Source organism: Budorcas taxicolor, chromosome 16, assembly GCF_023091745.1.
Source record: "Budorcas taxicolor isolate Tak-1 chromosome 16, Takin1.1, whole genome shotgun sequence".
In the NCBI taxonomy this organism is placed as follows: Eukaryota; Metazoa; Chordata; class Mammalia; order Artiodactyla; family Bovidae; genus Budorcas; species Budorcas taxicolor.
The window spans coordinates 63,605,715-63,631,944 of record NC_068925.1 but is presented as its reverse complement, the minus strand read 5'-3'; the positions used below and the strand labels follow the sequence as shown (position 1 = coordinate 63,631,944).

The following is a 26,230-nucleotide window of genomic DNA, read 5'->3' as shown; positions in this document are numbered from 1 at the left end:
AACTACTAATTACACACCAACCCTGTGTAAACATTCCAACAAATTAGTGCAGTCCCCCTGCTTTTCACTCATTGGTTTTTGTGTGTATCGCTACCTGTCACAGGAAAAGGGAACAGGGCACTGAGCTGGAGCCCAGCAGTAACAGCAGACTGCGGTTACCGTGGTGACAGCCCACTGCCCAGCATTAGTGGTGTCCCTCCGACAGCAGCTCCCTCATCTGAACACAGTCCTTATGCTGCATACGCTGACAGCCGGGTGGTCTGGAAGCCCACGCGCCCTGGCCGAGATCACAGGGCTTCCCTGTGAAATGAGCCTGTCGATGGGTATTTACTGAATTTCACTTCTGGGGAACGGTGGTTGTTGCCAGAAGACAGAATGGCCTTTCAAAAGGGAAAAGGGGCAGAGACACCTAAAAGACAACTTCTGATGCGGGAATCTTCGAAAAGCACCAAATGAATGCTACTGACATTCAGGTCAGGGGCTTAGAAAAAAAGACCTCTTAACTTTTGAGTTTTCAGGGATAGTCAGAGAAGGCTCTGTGGGGGAGGTGGCCAACATTTTGGAGCAAAAACTAGTTTCAAAGAATGTGAACATATTACTGGCAAAGAGGCACATGACAGATATTAAGTAGCTAGACTAAAGACGGGAAGGGACCAGTCAGTGAGAAGCAGATCTGTAGAGCGGGCGGGCAGTGGAAGAAGATGCTCTGCTTGTCTTTCCCATATGAGTGGTTTGTCCAAAATGTTCTAAATGATTATTTAACACCGCTAGTGCTTCTTCTGTGCTAGGCACATGCCAAGGGTTTTACCCAAGTTACCTCCTTTAATTCTTACTACAATTCTATTAGGGGTGGATAACATAATTACCCTCACGTTACAGAAAAGGACAACAGAGATTAAGTTGCCCAGGTCCCACAGGTAGTAAAGGTGGGACCAGGATTCATAACCACTGTTAACGCCACCTGTATTAACAGACATTGCGTCAAATAAGATCTACATCAGAACATCAATGCAGAAAACACAGAGAGGACACCTTTGGCATAAATATATTTTTGCAACTTAATATATGTGTATTATAAACATATATGTAATGCCGAATCATTCTCTCAAAACATGAGGTGGTTTTGGGGAAGACGAGCCCTGAAGCTTGGGTGAGGATGACTGCTGCAGTCTCGAATCAGCTTTGGTATCCAGTTTATTTCCATATTTTGTTTCAGTTTCACAGGACTGAGAAAATCCTGAATCATACAGAAAAGGAATAGTGTGCTCACTTATATCCCTTTCTGTGAGCAAACAAGCTCAGACTTGAATTTTTAAAAAAGACAAACAGAACTACAAGCCTTCTAATCAACAGTGCATTTACACAAAGTTCAAACAAACAATAGATGGCAAAAACAGCTTTCCTCCAGGGTCTGTACAAATAAGCCAGGTGTCCACAGGTAGTCTCCAAGAATGAAGATTTGGTCTCAAGCACATTGATTATGCTTTTTAAATCAATTTTGTGTTTGTGTGATTTTATACTTCCTCAATTTGAAGATACGCCTTTCTTCACAGACAAGGGTTTGCAACTCAAAATATATGAACATGTAACATATAGAATGTAGTAGGGGTCCCCCCCTTTCAAAACTATTATTAAGTTTTTAGTATATCTTCTAATCAATAATATATATCTTAGATTCAAGGAAGTATGACTTAAAATATATGTTTTAACTAAAAACAAAATGAAAGACCATCCATGGAATGGGAAAAAATATCTGCAAATGATACAATTGACAAGGGGTTAGTTTTTAAAGCACACAGCTTATACAGCTCAAAATATTAAAAAAAAAACTTAATCAAAAAATGGACAGAAGATATAGATAGACATTTCTCCAAAGACATACAGATGGTCAACAGGCACGTGAAAAGATGCTCAACATCACTAATTATTAGAGAAATGCCAATCAAAACTACAATGATTTGACCATCTCATGCTGGTCAGAATGCCCATCATCAAAAGTTTACAAATAACAAATGCTGGAGAAGGTGCAGAGAAAAAGGAACCCTCCCACAGTGTTGGTGGGAATGCAAATTGGTGCAGCCAATATGGAGAACAGTATGGAGGCTCCTTAAACAACTAAAAATAGAATTACCATATGATCTAGCAATTCCACTTCCAGAAAAAACAAAAACTCTAATTCAAAAAGATACATGCACCTCAATATTCACAGCAGCACCATTTACAATAGCCAAGACATGGAAGCAAACTAAGTGTACTTCAACTGATGAGTGGATAAAGAAGATGTGGTATAGCGCACACACACACACACACACACACATAATGGACTATGACTCGGCCATAACGAAGAATGAAATAGTGCCATTGGCAGCAACATGAATGAACCTCATTCAGTTCAGTCGCTCAGTCGTGAATGACTCTGAGACTCCATGGGCTGCAGCATGCCAGCACTCCCTGTCCATCACCAACTCCTGGGGTTCACTCAAACCCATGTCCATTGAGTCGCTGATGCCATCCAACCATCTCATCCTCTGTCATCCCCTTCTCCTCCTGCCTTCAATCCTTCCCAGCATCAGGGTCTTTTCAAATGAGTCAGTTCTTTGCATCAGGTGGCCAAAGTATTGGAGTTTCAGCTACAGCATCAGTCCTTCCAATGAATGTTCAGGACTAATTTCCTTTAGAATGGACTGGTTGGATCTCCTTGCTGTCCAAGGGACTCTCAAGAGTCTTCTCCAACACCACATTTCAAAAGCATTAATTCTTCAGCACTCAGCCTTCTTTATGGTCCAACTCTCACATCTATACATGACTACTGGAAAAACCATAGCTTCGACTATATGGACCTTTGCTGGCAAAGTAATGTCTCTGCTTTTTAATATGCTGTCTAGGTTGGTCATAACTTTTCTTCCAAGGAGCAAGCATCTTTTCATTTCATAGCTGCAAATTGCCAACATCCGCTGGATCATCAAAAAAGCAAGAGAATTCCAGAAAAATATCTACTTCTGCTTTATTGACTACGCCAAAGCTTTTGACTGTGTGGATCACAACAAACTGTGGAAAACTCTTCAAGAGATGGGAATACCAGACCACCTGACCTGCCTCTTGAGAAATCTGTATGCAGGTCAGGAAGCAACAGTTAGAACTGGACATAGAACAACAGACTGGTTTCAAATTGGGAAATGAGTATGTCAAGGTTGTATATTGTCACCCTGCTTATTTAACTTATATGTAGAGTATATCATGTGAAATGCTGGGATGGATGAAGCACAAGCTAGAATCAAGATTGCCGGGAGATAAATCAATAACCTCAGATATGTAAATGACACCATCCTTATGGCACAAAGTGAGTAAGAACGAAAGAGCCTCTTGATGAAAGTGAAAGAGGAGAGTGAAAAAGTTGGCTTAAAACTCAATATTCAGAAAACTAAGATCATGGCATCTGGTCCCATCACTTCATGGCAAATAGATCGGGAAACAGTGGAAATAGAGAGAGACTTTATTTTGGATGAACCTAGAGATTACCACATTAAGAGATTATCATACTAAGTAAAGTCAGACTGAGAAAGACAAATATTATTATATGATACACCTATATGTGGAATATAAATAATTGATAAAAATGAACTTATATGCAAAACAGACTCACAGAAAACAAACTTACAGTTACCTAAGGGGAAAGCAGGGGAGAGATAAATTAGGAATCTGGGAATAAGAGATACACACTACTATACAAAAAACAGACAAACAATAAGGATCTACTGGATAGCACAGGGAGCTATATCTAACTTATAATTTAAAAGGATATATAATTGAATCCCTTTGCTGTATACTGAGATACTGTAAATCAACTATACTTCAATTATTTTTTTAAAAATTTCAGATATTTTAAAACAAAATGAGACAATTCTGTGAAGCCACCAGAGTCCACCTACAGATCTCAGCTAACAAGGGCCTGATTCTGGGCCAAGGGCAGAGGCCTAGGGATGCGAGAGGGAGAAGGAGACCAGTAAGCAGGGGAGGAGGGCAGCCAGCAAAGTGCCCTCGCATGCATGCGCGCTCAGCTGCTAAGTGATGCTTGACTCTTTGTGATGGACTGTAGCCCATCAGGGCTCCTCTGTTCATGGGATTTTCCAGGTAAGAATACTGGAGTCGGTTGCCATTTCCTTCTGCAGGGGATCTTCCCTACTCAGTGACTGAACCTGAGTCTTCTGCTTGGCAGGCAGATTCTTTGCCACTGAGCCACCAGGGAAACTAAAGTGTCCTCAGTTCAGTTCAGTTGCTCAGTCATGTCCGACTCTTTGCGACCCCATGAATCACAGCATGCCAGGCGTCCTTGTCCATCACCAACTCCCGGAGTTCACCCAAACTCACGTCCATCGAGTTGGTGATGCCATTCAGCCATCTCATCCTCTGTCGTCCCCTTCTCCTCCTGCTCCCAATCGCTCCCAGCATCAGAGTCTTTTCCAATCAGTCAACTCTTCACATGAGGTAGCCAAAGTACTGGAGTTTCAGCTTTAGCATCATTCCTTCCAAAGAACACCCAGGGCTGATCTCCTTTAGAATGGACCGGTTGGATCTCCTTGCAGTCCAAGGGACTCTCAAGACTCTTCTCCAACACCACAGTTCAAAAGCATCAATTCTTCAGCGCTCAGCTTTCTTCACAGTCCAACTCTCACATCCATACATGGCCACTGGAAAAACCATCATCTTGACTAGACAGACCTTTGTTGGCAAAGTAATGTCTCTGCTTTTGAATATGCTATCTAGGTTGGTCATAACTTTCCTTCCAAGGAGTAAGCGTCTTTTAATTTCATGGCTGCAGTCACCATCTGCAGTGATTTTGGAGCCCAAAAAATAGAGTCTGTTTCCACAGAGAGAACGGAAATGGCAGTGGTCCTTATCCTCCTTCCTGAGAGCCCACTGTGTGTCCGTTAGTTTGTATTAGACAAATATTGATTAATGTAGGACCTCATGGAAATGCACATAGCGGGAGAGACAGGCTGAAGGCTTCTCTTCAGTAGGCCCCCACTATGCAGACCACCTCACACCCTCCCCGGGCTGAGTCATTACTGTCACATGGAACTGTCATTCTCAAACTTCACTGCAGCCTCAGAATCACAAGGTAGCATGTGAAAAATACATATTCCTTCCTCCTGCCTCTGCAGCTGCCGAGTCGTTAGATCCAGGCAGAGCCTAGGAATCTGTAATTATATTAATTGCCCCTCAGCCGATTCTAAGATGGACCACACTCTGAGGGACACTGAAAGAAAGTACTCAATAAATACTTTTCTAGAGAATGATAAATTGAGGGAAAAATGAAGACAGACCATTTTGGCTTGCCTAGCGCCAGAGGCTGGCACTGTGCCATCCCTGTCTAGCTGGGATTCCATTAAGGATTTGGCCTCCAAGGGGGATCCAGTGGAAAGTACCTGAAACAGCCACTGAGTCACCAAGGCACCACCCCAGTTAATTTCTGCCCCGTAGTCCTCAGGCATGGGGTTGCCTCAGAACAGAGAGATCATAGCCTAAGGCTGCATGACACACCAGGCACCTGAGGCCTCTGGCCAGGGATCAGAAATTAAACTGTGTATTAGAGTGGGCTAAAAGAAAGGCCAAGAGCCCTGAGCCAGCCTAATGGGTCCGCATAGACCAAAGATCTGGAGACTGGCCTGGTGCGTGGTGTGAAATCCAGGCACCCGATCAGGAGGCAAACGTAGCATATTTGGAATCAACCCCAAACAGAAGGACATCTCTGGCTTGACAAATTATTAAGAAATCAAAATGGATATGAAAGAGTGGGAATAATTTCAGGGTGGAAGCAGCTATGGATGGAAATATGTGTGAAAGAGAAAGAAAGAAAATCACAGGTTTTTTTCCCCCCCACAGAGGGAGCCAGGGACTGGAAATAGTGGACCCTGGACTCTGGCCCAGCGGGCAGGATGCAAGCGGAAGGCATTGGAGGGTTTAGAGAGAGGACAAGTGATTCAAACGAGAGCAGGCTGCCAAAGGCAGCAGCAGAAGCTACAAACATAAATGTGTTTTTTTAAAAAGAGACACTCCGAGGAGGAAAACAAGATGACAGAGTACAATGCAAGTGAGGAAGGTGGGTGGGCCTGGTAGGTTTCAGTCCCCCAAAGTTCCCCAAGTCCACGCTCTGAATTGGGCTGAAGGCGCCCAGGAGTGAAGTCTGGGAGGGCCCATGAGGTGAGCCACACCTTCTGGTCACAGCTTACTCTGCACGTGTGTGTGCACACACACCCTTCCCTCCCCCACTCACTCACTCTCCCTCTATTGGGGGCAGTTCAAGCACCAAATTAGAAATCAGAACATTTGGCTTTAAAACTCACTTCCTACTTCCTCCACGCAATGAGGCAGGCTTCTCAACTCATTCCACACACTGAATTTATCCATCAGATGCCAGAGTAACATTTGAAAAAGGGCCTATAATACACTTACTCCCTTTTCATTGTCTCTCCCCCACCTCTTTCCTTTCTTTGTTTTTCAGTCACTCAGTCGTGTCGGATTCTTTGAGACCCCATGGACTGCAGCATGCTCGCCAGGCTTCTCTGTCCTCCACTATCTCCTGGAGCTTGCAAAAACTCATGTCCACCGAGTGGGTGACACCATCCAACCATCTCATCCTCTGTTGCCCCCTTCTCTTTCCTTCCTACCCAGGCCAAATTTCACTGCTCTGCTAAGGTCAGTCTCCTAATGCTCATTTCACTAGGCTCACCTGGCAAAACTACTCTGGTAAAAGTCAGCTCTGTACCTACTTCCTACCTGAACCTCAGGGGCCAAAAGTGACCAGAGGAAAACACCGCACATTCACTGGTCTCACCCTCACCCCAGCAACACAAACCCCAAGTGGGTCCCAAATGCAGCCCAGCAGTTACATCCCCACTCCACTCATTTCTTCGTTCTCTGGAAAACTATCTCCACCTTCCCTCAAACTTTCAGTATTTCCCTTCTCCCACCCTCTGCTAAATGACCTGGCTTCCAATTTCACTGAGAAAATAGAAACAATAGAATTTCTACGAGCTCCCGCCACCCTACCCACATCATAGCCTCTGCAGCCTCCCTCCTAGGACTAACTATGAAGTTGGGTGCCAAGCATCCACCTGGGCTCTGCCGGGCTAGGAGCCCACCCCTTCTCACCTGCTTTAGAAGGCTGCTCCACCAACTGTCCTCTCTGTCCACCAGCGATGATTTTCGTCTTGAAAGATCATTCTCATAAGAAAGCAAATGGTATTTCATCTACCTTTCCCCTTTTCTCTGCTCCTCTTTCAACAAAACTCACCACAATGAATATGGCCATATTGCCGACCTTCTCTTAAACCTTCCCCAATCAGGCTTTTGCCCCTCCCACTGCCCTCTCCTGACCTCTGATGATTAATTCTTAGCACTTACTTAACCCATCCCTAGGCATCACTGGACTCAGCTGATCACTGCTATACCTCCTCCTCTCTGCAACAATTTCCTCCCTTGGCCTCCAGGACACCATCCCTCCCCGACCCCCTTCACTGCTCCTTCTCAGTCTTCTTGCTGATAACTCCTTAACTCACCCACATCTCAACACTGGAACTCAGTTCTGGAACCTCTTCCCTATGGTTAGATATTCCCTTCCTTGATGGTTTATCCAGTCTTAGGGCTTTAAATACCATCTATTCACGGAAAACTCCCAATTTATATCTCCAGTCTAGGCTTCTACCCTAAATTCGTTCATCCAGCTCTCTCCTTACCATTTAAGCATCGCAAATTCCTCGTTCACGTCCCAACTCAATTCTTCATCTTCTTCCCAATCTACTTCACCCCTCAGCCTGCATGGGATAGGGAAAGACTAACTTCCAGGATACACTTATTAATCCCTTTGTGTATTAGACAAGTCATATGTGAACAGACACAGATGTCAGATTCCAAGTGTCATCTGTATTGGGTCCCAGATTCCTGCAAGGACACGGGAACAGGGTCATGCAGACAAGGATGCAGAAAGAAAAACAGCCTATTCCAGAGCATGACTTACTGGTTACAGAAATCCACAAATTTTACCTACTGGATACCTTATCCTAAGTGAATTAGTACACCTTCTCACTCTGACACCAGAAGATGGTGGTAGGTTCCTGGCCCCTATTTGTCAAATGAGTTTTGAGTATGTTCTGTTCCCAGGGCATGTGGAGGAGGTGGTGATGAAAACTAAAGCACAGATGAGTAGACACATTCTCCAGTCACATGGAAGTCAGCACCAAACACATTCTCTGTAGATACCATAAAAGCAGAGAAGCTTCAGGAAGCTGAAGATGGCAGTTTTCCACCAACCCTCAGATACGGTTTTATTCTTTCAACATGCTTATGCATAACACACATAAGCCAAATGCCAACGGGGTAAAAAGTGAGTAGCTGTTAACTATTCAGAAACTATTAACTATATGCAGGTGGGAGAAGGCAACTTAAAAGCGAGTCATAGGACCAAAGGACTTCTGAGAATGAGGGAGACTCTCCTCGTCTCACCAGAAGCCAGGAAAGAGTATTTCCTTTCCAGGAAAGGAATTTGTGATAGCTATATGGTGATGTAAGGAGAGAGCTGGATAAATGAATTCAGAGTAGAAGTTTAAGCTGGAGACATAAATTTGGAATTTTCAGGGTATAGATCGTATTTAAAGTCCTAAGACTGGATAACCCATCAAAAAAATCTCTCCCGTGGCAGCACAGAGTGCTGAAGCAGTCGTAACAGATAAAGCTGGCATGTACCTGCAAAGTCAGAGAAAGAGCATGCCTCTGAGAACTATGCACATCTGCCTGAGTTATAGATACCAAGTGAGAAGAAAAATAGCTCTGTGAAAAACACAGATGAAATACAGATCAAAATACTGGACTTGGGACTTCCCTGGTGGTCCAGTGGCTAAAACTCTGCTCTCTCAACACAGGGGGCATTGGATTCAATCCCTGATCAGGGAACTAGATTCCACATGCTACAACTAAAGATCCCACCTGCCCCAGCTAAGACCTGGTACAGCCAAATAAATACGTATTTCAAATAATTGGACTTGAAGAGCACAGGTTGGAGTAATTGCAGACAGACTGGGAACCCTTGTAGTCTGCATATTAGTCCTGATAACCACAAACAGCAGAGAACACAAAACCAGAGTCACAACAAAGAAACCCAACTCAGACCAGAATCAGCAGAAAGCGGTCTGAGAGCCACATCTCTCATTCAGGTGAAGAAGGTTAGAAGTTAATCCTGGAACCACAGTCATATTTGCAGAGTGAACTGCACTGAGCCAAGAGAGAAGAAGGCACTGTCCTGGAGAATGAACACCCATCCAGAATCAGTTCAGATCAGTTGCTCAGTGGTGTCCGACTTTTTGTGACCCCATCGACTGCAGCGTGCCAGGCCTTCCTGTCTATCACCAGCTCCCAAAGCTTGCTCAATCTCATGTCCATCGAGTCGGTGATGTCATCCAACCATCTTATCCTCTGTCGCCCCCTTCTCCTCCTGCCCTCAATCTTTCCCAGCGTTAAGGTCTTTTGTAATGAGTCAGTTCTTAGCATCAGGTGGCCGAAGTATTGGAGCTTCAGCTTCAACATCAGTCCTTCCAATGAATATTCAGGACTGATTTCCTTTAGGATGGACTGGTTTGATCTCCTTGCAGTCCAAGGGATTCTCAAGAGTTGTCTCCAGATTAGGAGACATGAAACAAATTAGACCAGTAAGAAGAGGGGAGAGTCTGCAAGTGGCGGAGACCTTTGCAGAGATAGTCAAAACAGGGAGAAGCAGCCAATGGAACCATAGACTGCTTTGCATCTTTCTACCACAAGAGGGAGGGAAGCCAAGAATACAGTTGGAGGGTGACCAAACCAACTTGAAATTCTGGGAGACTACATGGAGCTCAGCACGCAGGACTCCAGGTTGCCCTGACAATGGGAACTCTCCCCCACCCTTACAATCAGGCAGGATAATGAGAAAGGCGACATGCAAATGAAGCTAACCAAAATCAATGGCGGAGCCACACAGGTCACAGGAAGTGTTTAGGAAGGGTTTGTGCAGCAGAAAAGGAATGCTAACACCAGGGAAGCATTTACAGTATATGGAGAAAGGTTAAACCGAGTCCACATGTTTGAGAGAGCTTCTGTATACAGTGTTAACCCGAAGGCTTTCCTAATGGTTCAAGCATAACTGGTGCCAATAAATCTTACATATTTGTTGTGACCATTAAATAGAGGAGACATTGGAATGGGAAAAAGGGACTCCCTTTTCTTTGTGGCCTTTGTGAGGAAATATGGCAGCTAGGTGAATTGGGCCTTTCCGGAATGAGTGGTAGAAAGGGAAATCAACCAGTTATATCTGCAACCTCTGAACAGTGGTGATAATAAAAGGCACCATGGCTGATTTTCCTCTAAGGTGAAACATACATACATGCATGTATTCAGAGTAGGGGCTTCCCAGGTAGCCCTAGTGGTAAAGAACCCACCTGCCAACGCAGGAGACGTAAGAGAGCTGGGTTCCATCCCTGGGTTGGGAAGATTCCTTGGAGGAGGGCATGGCAACCCAATCCAGTATTCTTGCCTGGAGAATCCCATGGACAGAGGAGCCTGGCGGGCTACAGTCCATGGGATTGCAAAGAGGCCGACATGACTGAAGGGACTTAGCATTCACACAAGGCAACTTCGTCGTTTACAGTTAATCCAATAGTGTGTAACCAGTTATAATACATATGTAAAACTTTTCATTTACAAAATCTTAAATTAAAATTAAGAGAAGAAAATAAATACTCAGGTATTGTTGGCATGGGCTACCAGAATCTGCAATTTTTCAGCCAAGATCCTAGGTACCTCTGATCTCATACTCTTAATGGGCATGAACAGGAGAGGAGTGGTAGGTGAATTAGTCTCCACTGTTTAAATGTTCTTTTCCCCATATCCTAGATCCTTTTAAAAATTTATTCTTTAATTGTAGGAAAACTGTTTTATAATGTTGTGTTAGTGTCTGCTGTACAACAAATCAGCCATAATTATATATCACCTCCCTCTTGAGCCTTCCTCCCCTCCCCCTATCCCACACATTGAGGTCATCACAGAGCACCAGGCTGGGATTCCAGTGTTATACAACAACTTCTCATCAGCTACCTATTTCACTCATGGTGGTATATATATGTCAAAGTTATTTTCTCCATTCATCCCATTCTCTCTTTCCCCTATTGTTTCCACAAGTTCTGAATCCCCTTTCTGGTCCAAGCTGAATAGTTGAATTTGGGTAAATTAACAGTGTTAAAAAAACAAGACAATAGATCCAAAACAGAGTCACTTGTACTAAGCCCCATGTCACCAAATCAAAACTTTATTACAGTGTCAGTATTACAGTGTTAGTCTCTCCCACAAATGGGCTCTTAAACCAGGCAATCAGGAATCACCCGGTCAGTGTGAATGAGATCATCTGCCTGATAAAACCCTGCCATCCCCTAAAGCAGCGGTTCCCAACATTTTTGGCACCAGAGACCAGTTTTGTGAAGACAATTTTTCCCCAGGCTGGGGCTGGCGGTGGGGTGGTTAGGAGGTGATTCAAGTACACGACATTTATTGTGCACCTTATTTCTCTTATTATTACATAAGTTCCACCTGAGATCATCAGGCATTAGATCCTAGAGGCTGGGGACCCCTGCCTTAAAGGAAAGTGACCTTGCCACAACCTATCCACTTCTTACTAACTTCCTGGTCCAGTGCCCTTCTGCCTATAAAAGCCTTTCATTTTGTATAGCTCCTCAGTGCTCCCTTCCAGATGTGAGATGGGATGCTGCCTCATTCATGAATGGTTGAATAATGTCAATAACACCTTTAAAATTCACTCTGTTGAATTTCTTTTTTAAACAAAAGTGTATGATGTGATTCCACCATATATTGTAAGCCCCATGCCCACCAGTATGAAGACACCCGGCTCTGAACCTTCCTCCAGCAGAAGACAATCCTAACTCCAGGATGTGTGTCCAGTTCCTATAAGAGAGCTCCACCTGGGCCATGCTTCACACCCCAGTTCCCTGCTCAAGGGAAGCTGAACTTGGCTGACTTCCTCTCTTCTTAGGGAGCCAGACTTTGTCCTTGCTCTACTGGCTGAAAATGGGATGCCTTTCCCATCCAACTTCTCCTGAATCAAGGGGTGGTTATTAGCCTCACTATGGCCATCATCTCTGCCTGTGGGCTCTTGGCTCCATGCCCTCCCCCTAGATCCAAAGCTTTGGAAAGTGACATCATTTCAAAGGGGCATGAGTTCATTCTGCCCAATGAGCAGCCAGCCACTTTTTGGAAGCCATTCCTACAGCTCAACGAGTTCTCTCAAGCCTGGATCCAGCCCCAGGGGGAGCAGGAAGCCTTCAGTAAGCTGAAGTTCAATGACTGATGGCCTGGAAGTCAGAGGTACTGTGTGTCTGAGGTCCTGGGAGCCCACGCAATGAAAGGTTTCAGAGGATCTGCTGTCTGACCTCTTCTTCCTGCTTCCTCGGTAGAGCACACCTAGACAGGACAGCAAGTTCACTGTCTCTGTGTGACCTCCATACCTATGTTGGACAGACAACCAGAGAGAGGCTGGAATCTGAAGAGAGCACCAGGAGCACAGAGCTCATGGGCACTTTTTCTCCCTGTTTCCCCAGTGCCTAGCACAGTGCCTGACACATCACAGATGCTCACAAACACATGTTGAAAGAATTAATGAATGAATGAACAAAGGAACTAAACCAAGTAATGAGTGACTCCTGCTTATCTCAGTACCTTCTGAGTCTTGGCCCTGGAGGACCAATAGATCTCGCCTGTATCTTCAAATGCAACACTTCTGCTTTTGGGCTCTCAGTGCATTTATCACATCACTTAGGTGAGTCTGCACATGTAATTGAAAGCCATCCTGCCCAAAGCCCCACAAATGATACCAGCCACTGTGGAGCCCAGTGCTGTCATTTCCAGAGGCGCCTGGTTAATCTGAGTGACATGGCCTCAAGACAACCTTCACATCTCAAATGAGGAGTGACTGGCCTCATCAACCTTGTCTCCCTTCTCTCCTCCCTGCCACCCCCACAACTGGTAAGAATCCCAGAGTGTTCTCAAGGTTTTTCTAGGTCACACACAACCCCTGGGCTTGCCAGGCATACGCTGATCCTTGGGCTTCTTCACACCACTCCCAGATGTTCGGCGTGAACAGCCTGCAGCTCTTTTCTGCAAAGCCACACCTGCCTTGCTCATGTGGCACAGGGATGGGTCCAAGTTAATGATGGACATTTACTAAGCACCTACTTGTATGGGCCTTATGCAGACCCTGGCTCTTTCTCCATGAGTCTCTCATGAGACAGCATTTCTTTTCTTTCCAGTACAGATAATGTCCTGAAGTCATTCTAAAGGGGGCTTTTTGTAAATGACCCCATGTCCCATCCATTACGTTTATGTGTATAGAAGAATCAGGTTAGAAGGAATCTGACGGTGCCTTAGGGTAAAGAAGCCTAGGGGAGGGCAAGTGAGATAATGATTGCTCCAATGATATGCCCTAGGGTGGGATGGCTGGGAGGCATAGGAGAGTACAGACCTTTATGAACATCTGTTTACAAAGACAATTTGCTCAAATTGCTTTGCCTCCCTAGGCTCCCCTAAGCATCAAACCACACAACTCCCTACTCCTTCATTTTAGAACTTAGACTCTGCACTATACCTTTCATAACTTATTAAGATCAGACTCTGGGAAGTAAAAGCGACTTCAGTAGTCACCCTAACTTCTGTCCTCATGCAAGGATCCCCAAACATCCCAAACAGGCAGCTAGCCACCCTTGTCTTATGCATCAGCTTAGATCCTTCCCAATGTGGCTGATAATAGGAATCACCAGAAGTGTGTGTCAAACATATAGCTCAGCTCACCAATACCACATGAAATCAAATCTCCAAAGGGCCTGTGAATCAGAATTTTTAATAAGCATCCCTAGTGAATCTTACAACTAAGCGTGTTTCTTACATGCATGTAATGCAATGTTTCTTGAGAGTGACTACATATTAGAATCAGCTAGGAAGCTTCAAAAAAAAAAAAAAAATCAATGACAGGTCTTTACCCCTAGCTATTCCTACTTAATTAGTCTGGAGTACAGCCCAGGCAGTGTAAATTTTTAAAGCTCCCTCCCAACTGATTCCAATGGGCAGCCAAGATTGAGATCTACTGGAATATCTTTCCAGACCAATGGTAAGTTCTTTAAAGACAGCAACCAAGAAGTCTGTAATTCTTGGTACCCCTTCCTTACCTCAGAATCCTACCACCACATCAAACCAGTAGCAAAACATACTCTATAATGGCTGAGCTGATCTGATTTAACTAGCATTGTTCACCCACCAAATATGGCATGTAATTTCCTAACTCTATTAAGAAGCCGTGTGCTTAGCAAGAGGCCAAAAACAGAGGCATAGAAACTTCTAAGCCTTATCATGGTTGAGTCCACACACACACATGCACACCCCCATACACATTTCCAATCTTCCCTTTCCCCCGGCTAACCAACCCCAACCAAGCCAGGAGCCTGATTCCATGATCCTTCCCTTCTGCTCGGGCCCCTCTCCAGCTCTACTCACATTGTACAGCACGGTGGTCCACCCTTCCATGGTGATGCACTGGAAGACAGTCAGCACAGCAAAAAGGATGTTATCAAACTGGGTGATCCCATCATTGGGGCCGATCCAGTCCCGGCATTCATAACCAGCTGGGCAGCCCTGCACGCCACATGGGTGAGGTGGGTCAAATCCTTCTAGAATACCTGCAGACACATTTGGAGGGTGGGGGATAAACCATGTGATGCTTCGCATGAGCTGAAAATAACCCCAGGAGACCACAAGCATGCATTTCTAGATCCCACAAGAGGGTTTATCCTCTTTGTCTCCAGCTCCTACCCATCTCTGGCATCGCTACACCTCACAGCTCACAAACTGTAGCGTGTTCAACCCAGTGTTTCCCAAGCTGCTCTGAAAATGAAGCCTCCTCCACATGTCCTCCCTACCCCCACTTTCTGCAGGTCACATCTTCTACCATCTCCTGAGCCCCACAGGAATTTACAGGATTGGGTATCACCCAGAAAGGTCTGAGCTGAAGGCAAAATCTTAACTGATTTTCTATCTTTAGACTCCAGGATAGCCCCTCAGTTGTTTCTGGGTTCCCTGGGAACAATTATAAACTACAGTCCCTTTCGTGGGTCTTAACTCCTTGTTTTTTTTTTTTTTTTTTTTTTTTGGCCCAAATTCCTCATTTGGAATAAGACAAAAATTAAAGCAAATCCAACATGGACAGTGTCCTTTAAAGATTCTTTTCATAAAAACATCATGCCTAATTGGGCTCATTCAACCTCTCCCCATCATCCTTCCTCCTAAAGCACTCTACTCAACTTGAACAAACAAGATACAGAGACAAGAATGTAAGATCTCGTCAGTCAGTTTAGTCGCTCAGTCGTGTCCGACTCTTTGCGACCTCATGAATTGCAGCACGCCAGGCCTCCCTGTCCATCACCAGCTCCCGGAGTTCACCCAAACTCATGTCCATTGAGTCGGTGATGCCATCCAGCCATCTCATCCTCTGTCGTCCCCTTCTCCTCCTGCCCCCAATCCCTCCCAGCATCTTTTCCAATGAGTCTTTTCCAGTGAGTCAACTCTTCACATCAGGTGGCCAAAGTATTGGGGTTTCAGCTTTAGCATCAGTCCTTCCAATGAACACCCAGGACTGATCTCCTTTAGGATGGACCGGTTGGACCTCCTTGCAGTCCAAGGGACTCTCAAGAGTCTTCTCCAACACCACAGTTCAAAAGCATCAATTCTTCAGCAGTATACCTCACTCATTTAACCACTGCCAAGTCATGCTCAGAACTTCCTCAGTTCTTCCACACTATGCATGGATGACAGCAGAAGGGGGGAATGTCATGAGCTTGAGCATGGAGGGAAAACATTCCCAAGATCTGAAGGGCCCCAGTTCTGACTTCAGACTCCTGAGGTCTTTCTGGCTGTGGGCCAAAGGGTCCCCTGTACAAAGGGCAATTTTTCAGGCAAATGGTTTTTGACATGCCTTCTGATAGCCTTCTACCAAGGAATGGGGCAGCTGAGACCTTCTATTTGAAACAGACTATAAACCTAAGAGGTTATTTGCTTTGCAATATCAGTGTGCAATGGGGATCTTTAGGCTGGTTGTACCTCATAAAGCTGATGACTAGGAAGCCTCTGCTTCTAATTCTAGGGTTGGGATAGGACATACTTTGTTTTCCAATTAGTCTCCAAATGCCCTGAAATTACCCCCATGACCATAGGAGAGAGGATCAGGGAAGAAGGAGAATCCAGCAAATAGTGACCCTACCTGAATTATTCATGAAGCAGGCTCGGTGCAACTTTCCACTGTAGAACTCCAAGCCGATGATAGCAAACATCAGGATGGCAAAGAAGAGCAGAAGGCCAATCTGCAGGAGAGGCACCATGGCCTTCATGATGGACTTCAACACAATCTGTAGGCCTGGAAGGAAAGAAAGAGAATGATGAACAGAGCCCTCACTTAGCAGCCCCTGACAGGGCAGGCTGTATACCCTCTCCTAGGAGAAAGGACCAAGTCTTTGAGGGAAAAGCACCACTGGTCCTGAGATGAGAAAATGATTCACAAAGGGATAACCAAGACACATCAAGCCAAAGGCTGCGACCACATCCTCCCCTGAGGAATCAACCCCTTGCTCCTCTTCACTTATTCTCTGATCACTCACACGCCTATTACCCTTCCCTTATTCATTTCACTCACATTGTCTTCTGGATTCTTCTCAAAGATGAAACCTACTAGAATGTGTTTCTTTCCCAAAGGGAATTAGGCCTTGTCTTACTAGGTTGTAAGTCTGGAAGAACAAGGACAAAGTTCACCTTCCCCATGACTCTTATCTCAGACCCAGCTCTCCCATTCATTGTCCTAGAAGCACAATTAGTTCAACCACTATTCAAAAAATACTGTATCCTTGGACCCAAAACTTGCACTTCTAGGATTCTAGTCTAAGAAAATAGTCAGAGATCTGAATAATATTTAAGTCAAAAGACATTGTTACCACGCTATTTCTATTTAGGAAAAAAAAAGAAAAAAGCGGGAAATAACCTAAATGAATAGTAACGTAGAAAGGACTACCCAAGTCATGGATGGTATAAGAAAGAATATAAGACAGATTTCAAAGTCATATTTTTGAAGAATTATTAGTGTCAGGAAAATCAAATGTGCATGATGGGATCCAAAATCAAAAATACAGTATGATCCCACATACATTAAAATGCACAGGAAAAAAATGAATGAAAAAATATGCTAAAATGTTAACAAAATTGATTTCTGAGTGACAGGATAATGGGTACTCTTCATTTTCAATTTTGTATTGTTTCCTTTCCACATTTTCTGTAAAGATCTTTCATTATCTTTTAAATGTGAAAAAATTTGCTAAATTTTAAAATGGAAGATAATGCCAGATTGCTGCAGGTCCTCTATTTATTAGTGCAGGGGCTTCCTCTCTGGGGAAATTACTTCTTGCTTATCCCTGGATCTGGTTGAGGACACAACAGTAAAGCTCTTAGCAGAAGAGGAAGAGGAAAGATGGGTGCTCACTAGGTATCCCCGACACGAGCTTCAGGGGCCTCAGGACACGCACGGCCCGGAGGGTCCTCAGGTCCACATGGGTGTTGAAGTGGGTTCCCGCAGTAGCCAGGATGCTGCAGAAGGAGACACAGAGGGTCAAGGTTACCACAGTTTGGCTTTCTCCCCTAGCTCAACGGTGGGTGGGGGCGGGGGAAGCTGGGTTAGAGAAGGATCAGCCTGGAAAGCGCACAGAGCTGATGCCAGCTGCGTGTGGGCGCACCTGAGCTTGGGTGAATCACCAGTGATTCCAAGCGAGATTAAATTTAGTTGCATCAGGGTTTCACTTTGCAAAGGAGGAAAACTGATCATCACATTGGAATCTTAGTTTCAAGTCATTAGTAAAACATGAGGTCCCCAGCATCTGTCTCATTCTTGCCCCAAAACCATGTTCCCAACCCTCCTCTGACTCTTACCAATTACCTTCCCCTCTTTCTAGACCCTGATGCTGGGACAGATTGAAGGCAAAAGGAGAAGGGGGTGGCACAGGATGAGATGGTTAGATAGCATCACCGACTCAATGAACATGAATTTGAGCAAACTCTGGGAGATACGGGAGGACAGAGGAGCCTGGCGTGCTGCAGTCCACGGGGCTGCAAAGAGTCGGACACGACTTAGCAACTGAATAACAGCAACTTTCCAATCTATCAAAGCCCTCACATTTTTTATTTAAAATTTTCTTAGATTTCTCTGTTTCCTATCTCCTTCAGGAAATTCTTCTGGATTAACTGCAGTAAAGAAGTAACTCATTCTTCTTTACCTTGACACTTAGAATTTTTACCAAACAAAATCAATCATACTGATGTTTATACTTAGGGAATAGCATCACTGGTCCCCATAGAGTATTTTTATAATTGCCCCCAAATCACTGCCTGAGCTGGATTTGGTTTGTTTCCACTTTTCTACTTCCACAGCCATATGCAGAAACAGACACACACAAAACAAAAATCCATAACAATCCTATTAGATTGTGTACACCAAGTACCTTGTCTTGAGGAGACAATTTATTTCATATAATCCCATGACATTGCAGGCACTTTGGAGAGACAAAGACAATGAAGTATTTATGACAGACACAGCAGAAGACTAAGAATCAGAAGAACTGGGATTCAGTCCTGACTCATGCACTTGAGAGCTGGGTGCCCTGAGGCCAGTCAATCTCTATGAGGCTCACTACCCTCATCTACAAACTGGGGGAGTACCATGGCCTACTTACAAAAATAAACGGCCCTGAATATTATGAGTGTTCTCTAAACTAAGAATCTTCCCTGGTGGCTCAAACAGTAAAAGTGTCTGCCTACAATGCAGGAGACCTGGGTTCAATCCCTGGGTTGGGAAGATCCCCTGGAGAAGGAAATGGCACCCCGCTCCAGTACTCTATCCTGGAAAATCCCATGGACGGAGAAGCCTGGTAGGCTACAATCCATGGGGTCACAAAGAATCGGACACGACTGAGCAACTTCACTTTCACTTTTCACTTTCATGCATTGGAGAAGGAAATGGCAACCCACTCCAGTGTTCTTGCCTGGAGAGTCCCAGAGATGGCGGAGCCTGGTGGGCTGCCGTCTATGGGGTCGCACAGAGTCGGACACGACTGAAGTGACTTAGCAGCAGTAGTCAGTGTTCCTTGTATGCTGCTGCTGCTGCTAAGTCGCTTCAGTGGTGTCCGACTCTGTACGACCCCATAGATGGCAGCCCACCAGGCTCCCCTGTCCTTGGGACTCTCCAGGCAAGAACACTGGAGTGGGTTGCCATTTCCTTCTCCAATGCAAGAAAGTGAAAGGTGAAAGTGAAGTCGCTCAGTCGTGTCTGACTCTTCACGACCCCTTGGACTGCAGCCTCCTCCATCCATGGGATTTTCCAGGCACGAGTACTGGAGTGGGGTGCCATTGCCTTCTCCTTGTATAGGATAGTTCTTTTTCTTCCTTACAACTTCCAGGACAATTTCAGCTATATGAAACTACTGGGGAATGAGTCATTCAGAAAACTGACTTTTCTATACAGTAAAAGGGTGGCAAGAATGGTTTATTTCATTTAATTATTTTCGGTGGAATCTCTCCAAAATATTTCAAGGACTGAAGAAGATACCTTGAAGTTCCTTTAATATGTGAACAAAAGGCTTACGTTGTATTACCTTGAGAATGCACAAATGAGATCAACAGGCACAAATTACACAGATCCAGATTATAATCACGAGTAGTAACTTTGAAACAAGCAGTGCTAGCCAACAAGTGGGCTGCTTTATGTGGTAATGACTTCCTAACATTAAAAGTATTCAAGGACAGAGCAGAAGAAGCCTCTTAATGAAGGAAAGAGGGTTCCAACATTGGGTTGAAGGTTATTTAAATAGCCAATAGAGATTTCTTTTAAGATTCTATAACTATGTTGATCCAATCTCAAAATAAGAACTAGAAAGAAAACTTAGTCTCGAAAGCATCTTAGGAGCTAGGCAAGCTTCACACGTTTTCTCTGTCTTTTCCAACCCAAACTTCCATCAGGTTATCTGAAAATAAGGAGCTTTTGATTCTATCTTCCAAAGCAAAAGAGAGACACTAAGCAGGGGATTGATGCAATTTCTAATAAGTAGGGGGAAAAAAAAACCTAGAGACAGAATAAGGAGAAACATGGAAAATAGAACTGAAAATCAGGACAGAAGTTTTAAAAAAAATGAAAGGAGAGAAAGAGAAGCTTCAGGGATAGGTATAGTTACAGAGAATCAGAGCCCCATGAAAATGGGGTCAACGCTCCCCTGATCCTGCTCACAGGGAAAGCCCACTGTACTCTCAGTCTCTGGAGGGGCACACATGGAGGCTGCTTTCCCTCTGGTTTGCTGTCTTACAAACACAGTGAGTAATCTGCCCCATTCAGAAACCAGGATTCTGTTTCCTAGAATACCCAGATACACACGAGATGCCCTTTCACATCATAAGAAAGGCCACTGAAAATGAATGTCTCCTCCCCAACTCTGAGACGAACAAGGGACATGTTGGAACATGGAGGTAGGAAGTCAAGGACACTCTTAAAAAGCAAGAAGGCACAGGTATAGAAAGGAAGAAAAAGTGGCAGAGGGAAAGGAGAATGGGAGGATGGGGGTGGTGAGCAGTCGAGGAACACGTGGAGGTAAAAGCAAGAAAGGCGATGAGAAGAAATAAGAGCTGGTGGAGAAGCAGCCATCAGAGAAACAGGGATGATGACGTGGGAAAGGGGAGAAAAGTAAAGCTAACGTCAAGGGGAGAAGCAGCTGGCCATGAGACAAGTCCAGGCCCTCTTTACCGAGTGCAGCCCTTGGCTGAACCAAGCTCTCCCCAGGCCTCCAAAACCCTTCATTCTTCAGGCAAGGTCAGTCACCTGTGGACCTGTGCCCCCCTGGCCCTTGAAACTTTCTTCTCTTTCATCCAGTGCAGGAGGTGCTTTCAACTGAACCTCTGGCTGATGCACGTTTGCCACTGGCTTTCTCCCAGTATTCAAACCATCCTTGAGGGCAGGGAGCACAATCTGGCTCCCCCATCCATCTGTTAGAAACAACAGCAATGGGCTCCAGAAGATAACTAAGCAAAAGGGCCCTATTCTGAACTCCCACAAAATTCTGTCCCCACCACTGCCACTGTCCTTACCACATCCTAGAGGAAGCCTCTTTTTTTCTCACCTGCCTCCCCTCTGAGATCCAGAATACCTCAGCTGGAGACACCGTCTTCCTCATCTCAACATGTCCAACACCCAGCCCAGGGTCTAGCAAGGAAAACGTGCTCAATAAATGCTCAAGGAATTGAACTGCACTGAGGAAATCAATAACCGTGTTAAAACTGAGATCAAATGAACAGAAATACCACAGAAACCCTAGAAGTTATCAATGCAGAGATCAGAGCCAGTTTGCTACGCAAACCCGTGCCTGTCTGAGCATACAGGAGAGCACTGGAAATCTGTCCTCAAGCATTTTAAAGTCTAATGACAAGCTTCCAATGTACTGCTAAGACGCCTTGCTCTCAAACAGACCCCACGGGACAGGATCGGCCCGGCTCTTAGTGGGAGAGTCAGAGATGGAGGAAGCCAGAGAGGAAGACTCAAAATTCAAAGACCTGTCTTTTAGCAAAACCCAAGTTCTGAAGGTTACTCAGCTCAACTCTGAGCCTCATCCAGAGGAGGCCTACGCGAGAGGCTCCAGGAAAGTGAACCATAGGAAAAACGTCCTGGCCCTCAGTCTAGCGGAAGGAGACCCACAGAAATGTACTGACTATAATTCACTGCAGAGAGTGTCATGACACAGGTGTTTACAAAGAGCCATGAGAACGGGAAACTCTGCGGTGACCAATACAGAGCTTACCATCTGTGAGCACTTTCCAATATGTTATCTCATTAAATCCTCCAAAATATCCTGATGTTACTATCCACTCCATTTCACAGGGGAGGCAACTGAGGCTCAAAGAAAATTAAATTGCTAATAAAAGGCAAGACCAGGCATTAAAGTCAGTTCTCTTGTGAGATCAAAGCCAATACTTTTCCCTCTCTGCCATTATGCTGGCAGAATCTTCTGGGTCCCTGGCAGCTCCACTGTTCCGTAGTCCAGTGCTTTGCTAAAAATACCAAGGTCACAGAGTTTGGTCCCCAAACAAGCCAGAGAACTTGGCTTCCTTCAGTCCAAGGCCACACACTGCTAACTCCCACAGGCTTGACTGCATCACTGTCAGGATCAGCAGGGTATGAGGCTCCTTGAGCCCTAGGTGGTGACCGCTGCAGCAGGTAAACAAACACACAGGACGGGACAGGTGCTTCACAAGGTCAGAGCGAGGCCCCTGAGGAGGAGGATTCCAGTTCCAAATTAATAAACGCTAAGCTCTCCGCCGTCCCAAGAGGCATAGGTGCGCGCTCTTCAGGAGCAGAGACTGTGTTCTTCACTTCTTTTGTCACCATCAGCACAGAACCTGGTGGGGAGCTCTGGACACAGAGGAGGTCTTAATCACTGCTTGATCTCCAAGGCCGAGGATAATCAGTGAGCTGACAAGCCCCTGACAGCATCAGCACAGACACTGTGCTCGACAGGCTATGAATGTGCCAAAACTGTTTCCTGATGAATGTCAGGGCTCAGCCCTTCCTTGAACATTTTCACTTGTAGGCGTCAGCAGGTAAGAAGAGAGTGGAGGTTGATATGACCCTGAGGGTGTGGTCTGAACTTCACCCAGTGGCACAGCGCAGCAGATGATGGAATGATGCTCTGGACAATTACAACCAAAGGCCCCTTCCCAAGTCATCACCAGAAGATTTCTGCAACCCTGCCTTCCTTGTGGCCATGGGATCTGGGATCTGTCTCAGTCTCCTGGTCAATCCAAGTCCAGCATTCTCTTTGCACATGCGTATTTCACTGTACCCTCCCTGGTGGCTCAGAGGGTAAAGAGTCTGCCTGCAATGAGGGAGACATGGGTTCTGTCCCTGGGTAGAGAAAATCCCCTAGATAAGGGAATGGCAACCCACTCCAGTATTCTTGCCTGGAGAATCCCATGGACAAAGGAGCCTGGAGGGCTGGAGGGCTACAGTCCATAGGGTTACAAAGAGTCAGACACAACTGAGTGACTGATATTTTCACGTTCACTCTCCCATGGCCAAAAGTGCCCCAAGTGAAGTGAAAGTTGCTCAGTTGTGTCCAACTCTTTGTGACCCCATGGACTATACAGTCCCTGGAATTCTCCAGGCCAGAATACTGGAGTGGGTAGCCTTTCCCTTCTCCAGTGGATCTTCCTGACCCAGGTGAAAATGCCCCCAAAACACTGTGCAAATATTACACTAAAAATGACTTGCTGCTTCTCTGAAATTCAAATTTAGGTAGGCATCTCATGTACCTCTCTACTTCAGTGGTGGCATGAAATGACCAAGTGTGGAGCCTCCTTCTCCAGGTTTGCCTCATCCCTAAACAAACATTCAAGCTCTCTTCTGAGAAGAAACACAAGTGCCAGAATTCCCTCCTGAGCTCCAGAAATTACTGGTTTGGGCTCTGACCATATAAGTCACAAGGGAGAACCTCATTAGCATTTGAAAGCCAAGTTGTTCACATGTAGGTAAAAAGACTGATGAATAGTAGCAAAAGGGATTCGGTATTTATCCAGCCCGTATGAACGGGAGACCAGGAGGAGGCCATTGGAGAAGGCAATGGCAACCCACTCCAGTGTTCTTGCCTGGAGAATCCCAGGGATGGGGGAGCCTGGTGGGCTGCCGTCTATGGGGTCGCACGGAGTCGGACACGACTGAAGCGACTTAGCAGCAGCACCACCACCAGGAGGAGGCCAGAAGGCACAGATTTCAAGTTGGATTCCAACCCAGAGTTGAGTCAGGATATCATTTCCTTGGGAACTCAATAGAAATGAGTTGCTTTGTTCACTTAAAAGTGTTCCCTGGGGGGTTGGCTCCTTCCTCTCTTTTTACTATTTTACCTCCAATGAGGCATCAAAGTCCACCCTACCCTTTCTCTTCTACATCTCTTGGATTTACCTTTTACTCTCCAGGCTCCCTCTTGCCTAGACTGACTTTCTCATGCCATCTCTCCCCTGCCACAATAATAAGACCCAGACTTCAGGGCCCAGATGAAATCCTGCCCATCCTTGGAAAAGGCCCACCATCAAAAGAGACTTGAACTAGGATTCTGAGAAAGTTGAGCACATCCTCTCCAGTCATACTGGCTGGTTTTAAATAACAGTTCTCTCACTCACACCAGCTGTCTGGCCTTAAGCAATTGTATCTCTGAGCTTTGGCTTCCTTATCTGTAAAATGGGGCCAGTGCCTCTCTAAGAAGGTTGATCTTTAAAAGAGGTTGCTTGTAGTTCTTCACACAGTGCTGATTTACCACGTAGGGCTCCTGGTTGTAAGCAACAGAAACAAATGTTAGCTTTCTTAGGCAAACAAATCCCAAACAAGTATACTGAGAAGATATCAGGACCTCACAGAATTGAAGGACTATTGGAAGATCAGGGTGGGAAAACAGAGAAGCAGAAATCTTTGTGTAGTTGGCTGAATAATGCTTCCCAAAGACAACCAGGTCTTGAGATCCAACCAGTCCATTCTGAAGGAGATCAACCCTGGGATTTCTTGGGAAGGAATGACGCTAAAACTGAAACTCCAGTACTTTGGCCACCTCATGCGAAGAGTTGACTCATTGGAAAAGACTTTGATGCTGGGAGGGATTGGGGGCAGGAGAAGGGGACGACAGAGGATGAGATGGCTGGATGGCATCACGGACTCGGTGGACGTGAATCTGAGTGAACTCTGGGAGTTGGTGATGGACAGGGAGGCCTGGCGTGCTGCGATTCATGGGGTCGCAAAGAGTCGGACACGACTGAGCGACTGAACTGAACCGAATACCTGAAAGGTGTGAATGTTAATAATACCTGATATGACAAAATGGTTTTGCAGATGTGATTAAAGGATTTGAAGATGGGGAGATTATTCTGGATTATCTAAGTAGACCCTAAAAGCAATCATAAGTGCCCTTGAAAGGAGGGAGGCACAGGAAGACTTGACTAGAAAGAAGGCAATACGCTGCGTGAAGCCAGATGGAAAGAGGGTCTACCAGTCAAAGAGCACAGGAAGTGCAGCTCTAGAAGCTCAGAAAGACAAAGAAATGGATTTTCTCCAGCTTATGATGGGAGCACAGTCCTGCTGATACCATGGTTTTGGCCCAGATGATGGGACCAATCCATGATTTTGGATCTCTGACCTCTGGAACTAAGATCTCTGACCTCTGGAATAAGAAAACTAATGTTTTTTTAAGCCACTAACTTTGTAGTAACTTGTTACAGCAGCAATAGGAAACTAATGCACTGGGCAAAGATCGGAGAGTCCAGGACATCTGATTCCTAGGCCACTGTGGATATTCCTAGCAATACATTAATATCTGCCAGTGAAAAATAATGTCATAAAGTTGCTAGCTTAAAAGCCATGTGGAAAAAAGCAAGTGGTTGAGCTTAAGTCACACGTCCCCTTACACTTTATCTGGCTGCGCAGGGACAGTCCTCCACCACATTCAGGGTGAGAAAGAACCCTAGAAAGAGCACATACCGTAAAATATTCTCCCAAAAGGGAGATGAGGGACCATGGGGGAAGCTGGATATAGGATAACTAAAAAAAATTATAATGTCTACTACAGCCTGCTCATAGAATGTATTTAATAGGTGGTACGGAGGAAGAAGAGAAGAAATCTGTTTTCTTACCTATAAAATGAGATGGTCAGATAGAAAACCCTCTTGGACCCTTCTTGCTCTAAAACTTTATGAGTCAAAGCCTCCCACAAGGTGATATACCCCTGCAGTTCACACCAATCTCCCCTTTCTCTGACCATCCAGAAGCCTGCACAACATTTAACACTTAATTGCATACCATTCTTGCATCTTAGAACAAAAGTCTGACCATGAATGATAATGAGCTGGATCCTTAAAATTCGATTCAAAGCCAGCTCCTTGATGGCAGGAACTGCCTTTCATGTTGCCATCTACTATCGTCCTTACCCTAACAATATGCAAGAGTGGTACCCAAGAAACACCCTAGACTCAGGGATGAAGTGAAACTGAAAGTCACTCAGTTGTGGCCAACTCTTTGCGACCCCATGGACTCTACAGTCCA

General features: G+C 45.2%; 1 protein-coding gene across 1 annotated transcript in view; it reads right to left on the bottom strand.

Annotated features, from left to right (window-relative positions):
- CACNA1E (calcium voltage-gated channel subunit alpha1 E) overlaps window positions 1–26,230 on the bottom strand; it is a 332,597-nt gene that overhangs the window by 213,634 nt on the left and 92,733 nt on the right. Inside the window, exons 4-6 of the mRNA XM_052653512.1 lie at window positions 17,603–17,706; window positions 16,337–16,489; window positions 14,578–14,759 (exon numbers count right to left, since the gene is read on the bottom strand). Coding sequence (XP_052509472.1) covers window positions 14,578–14,759; window positions 16,337–16,489; window positions 17,603–17,706 — 439 coding nt within the window. The remainder of the gene's footprint in view (window positions 1–14,577; window positions 14,760–16,336; window positions 16,490–17,602; window positions 17,707–26,230) is intronic.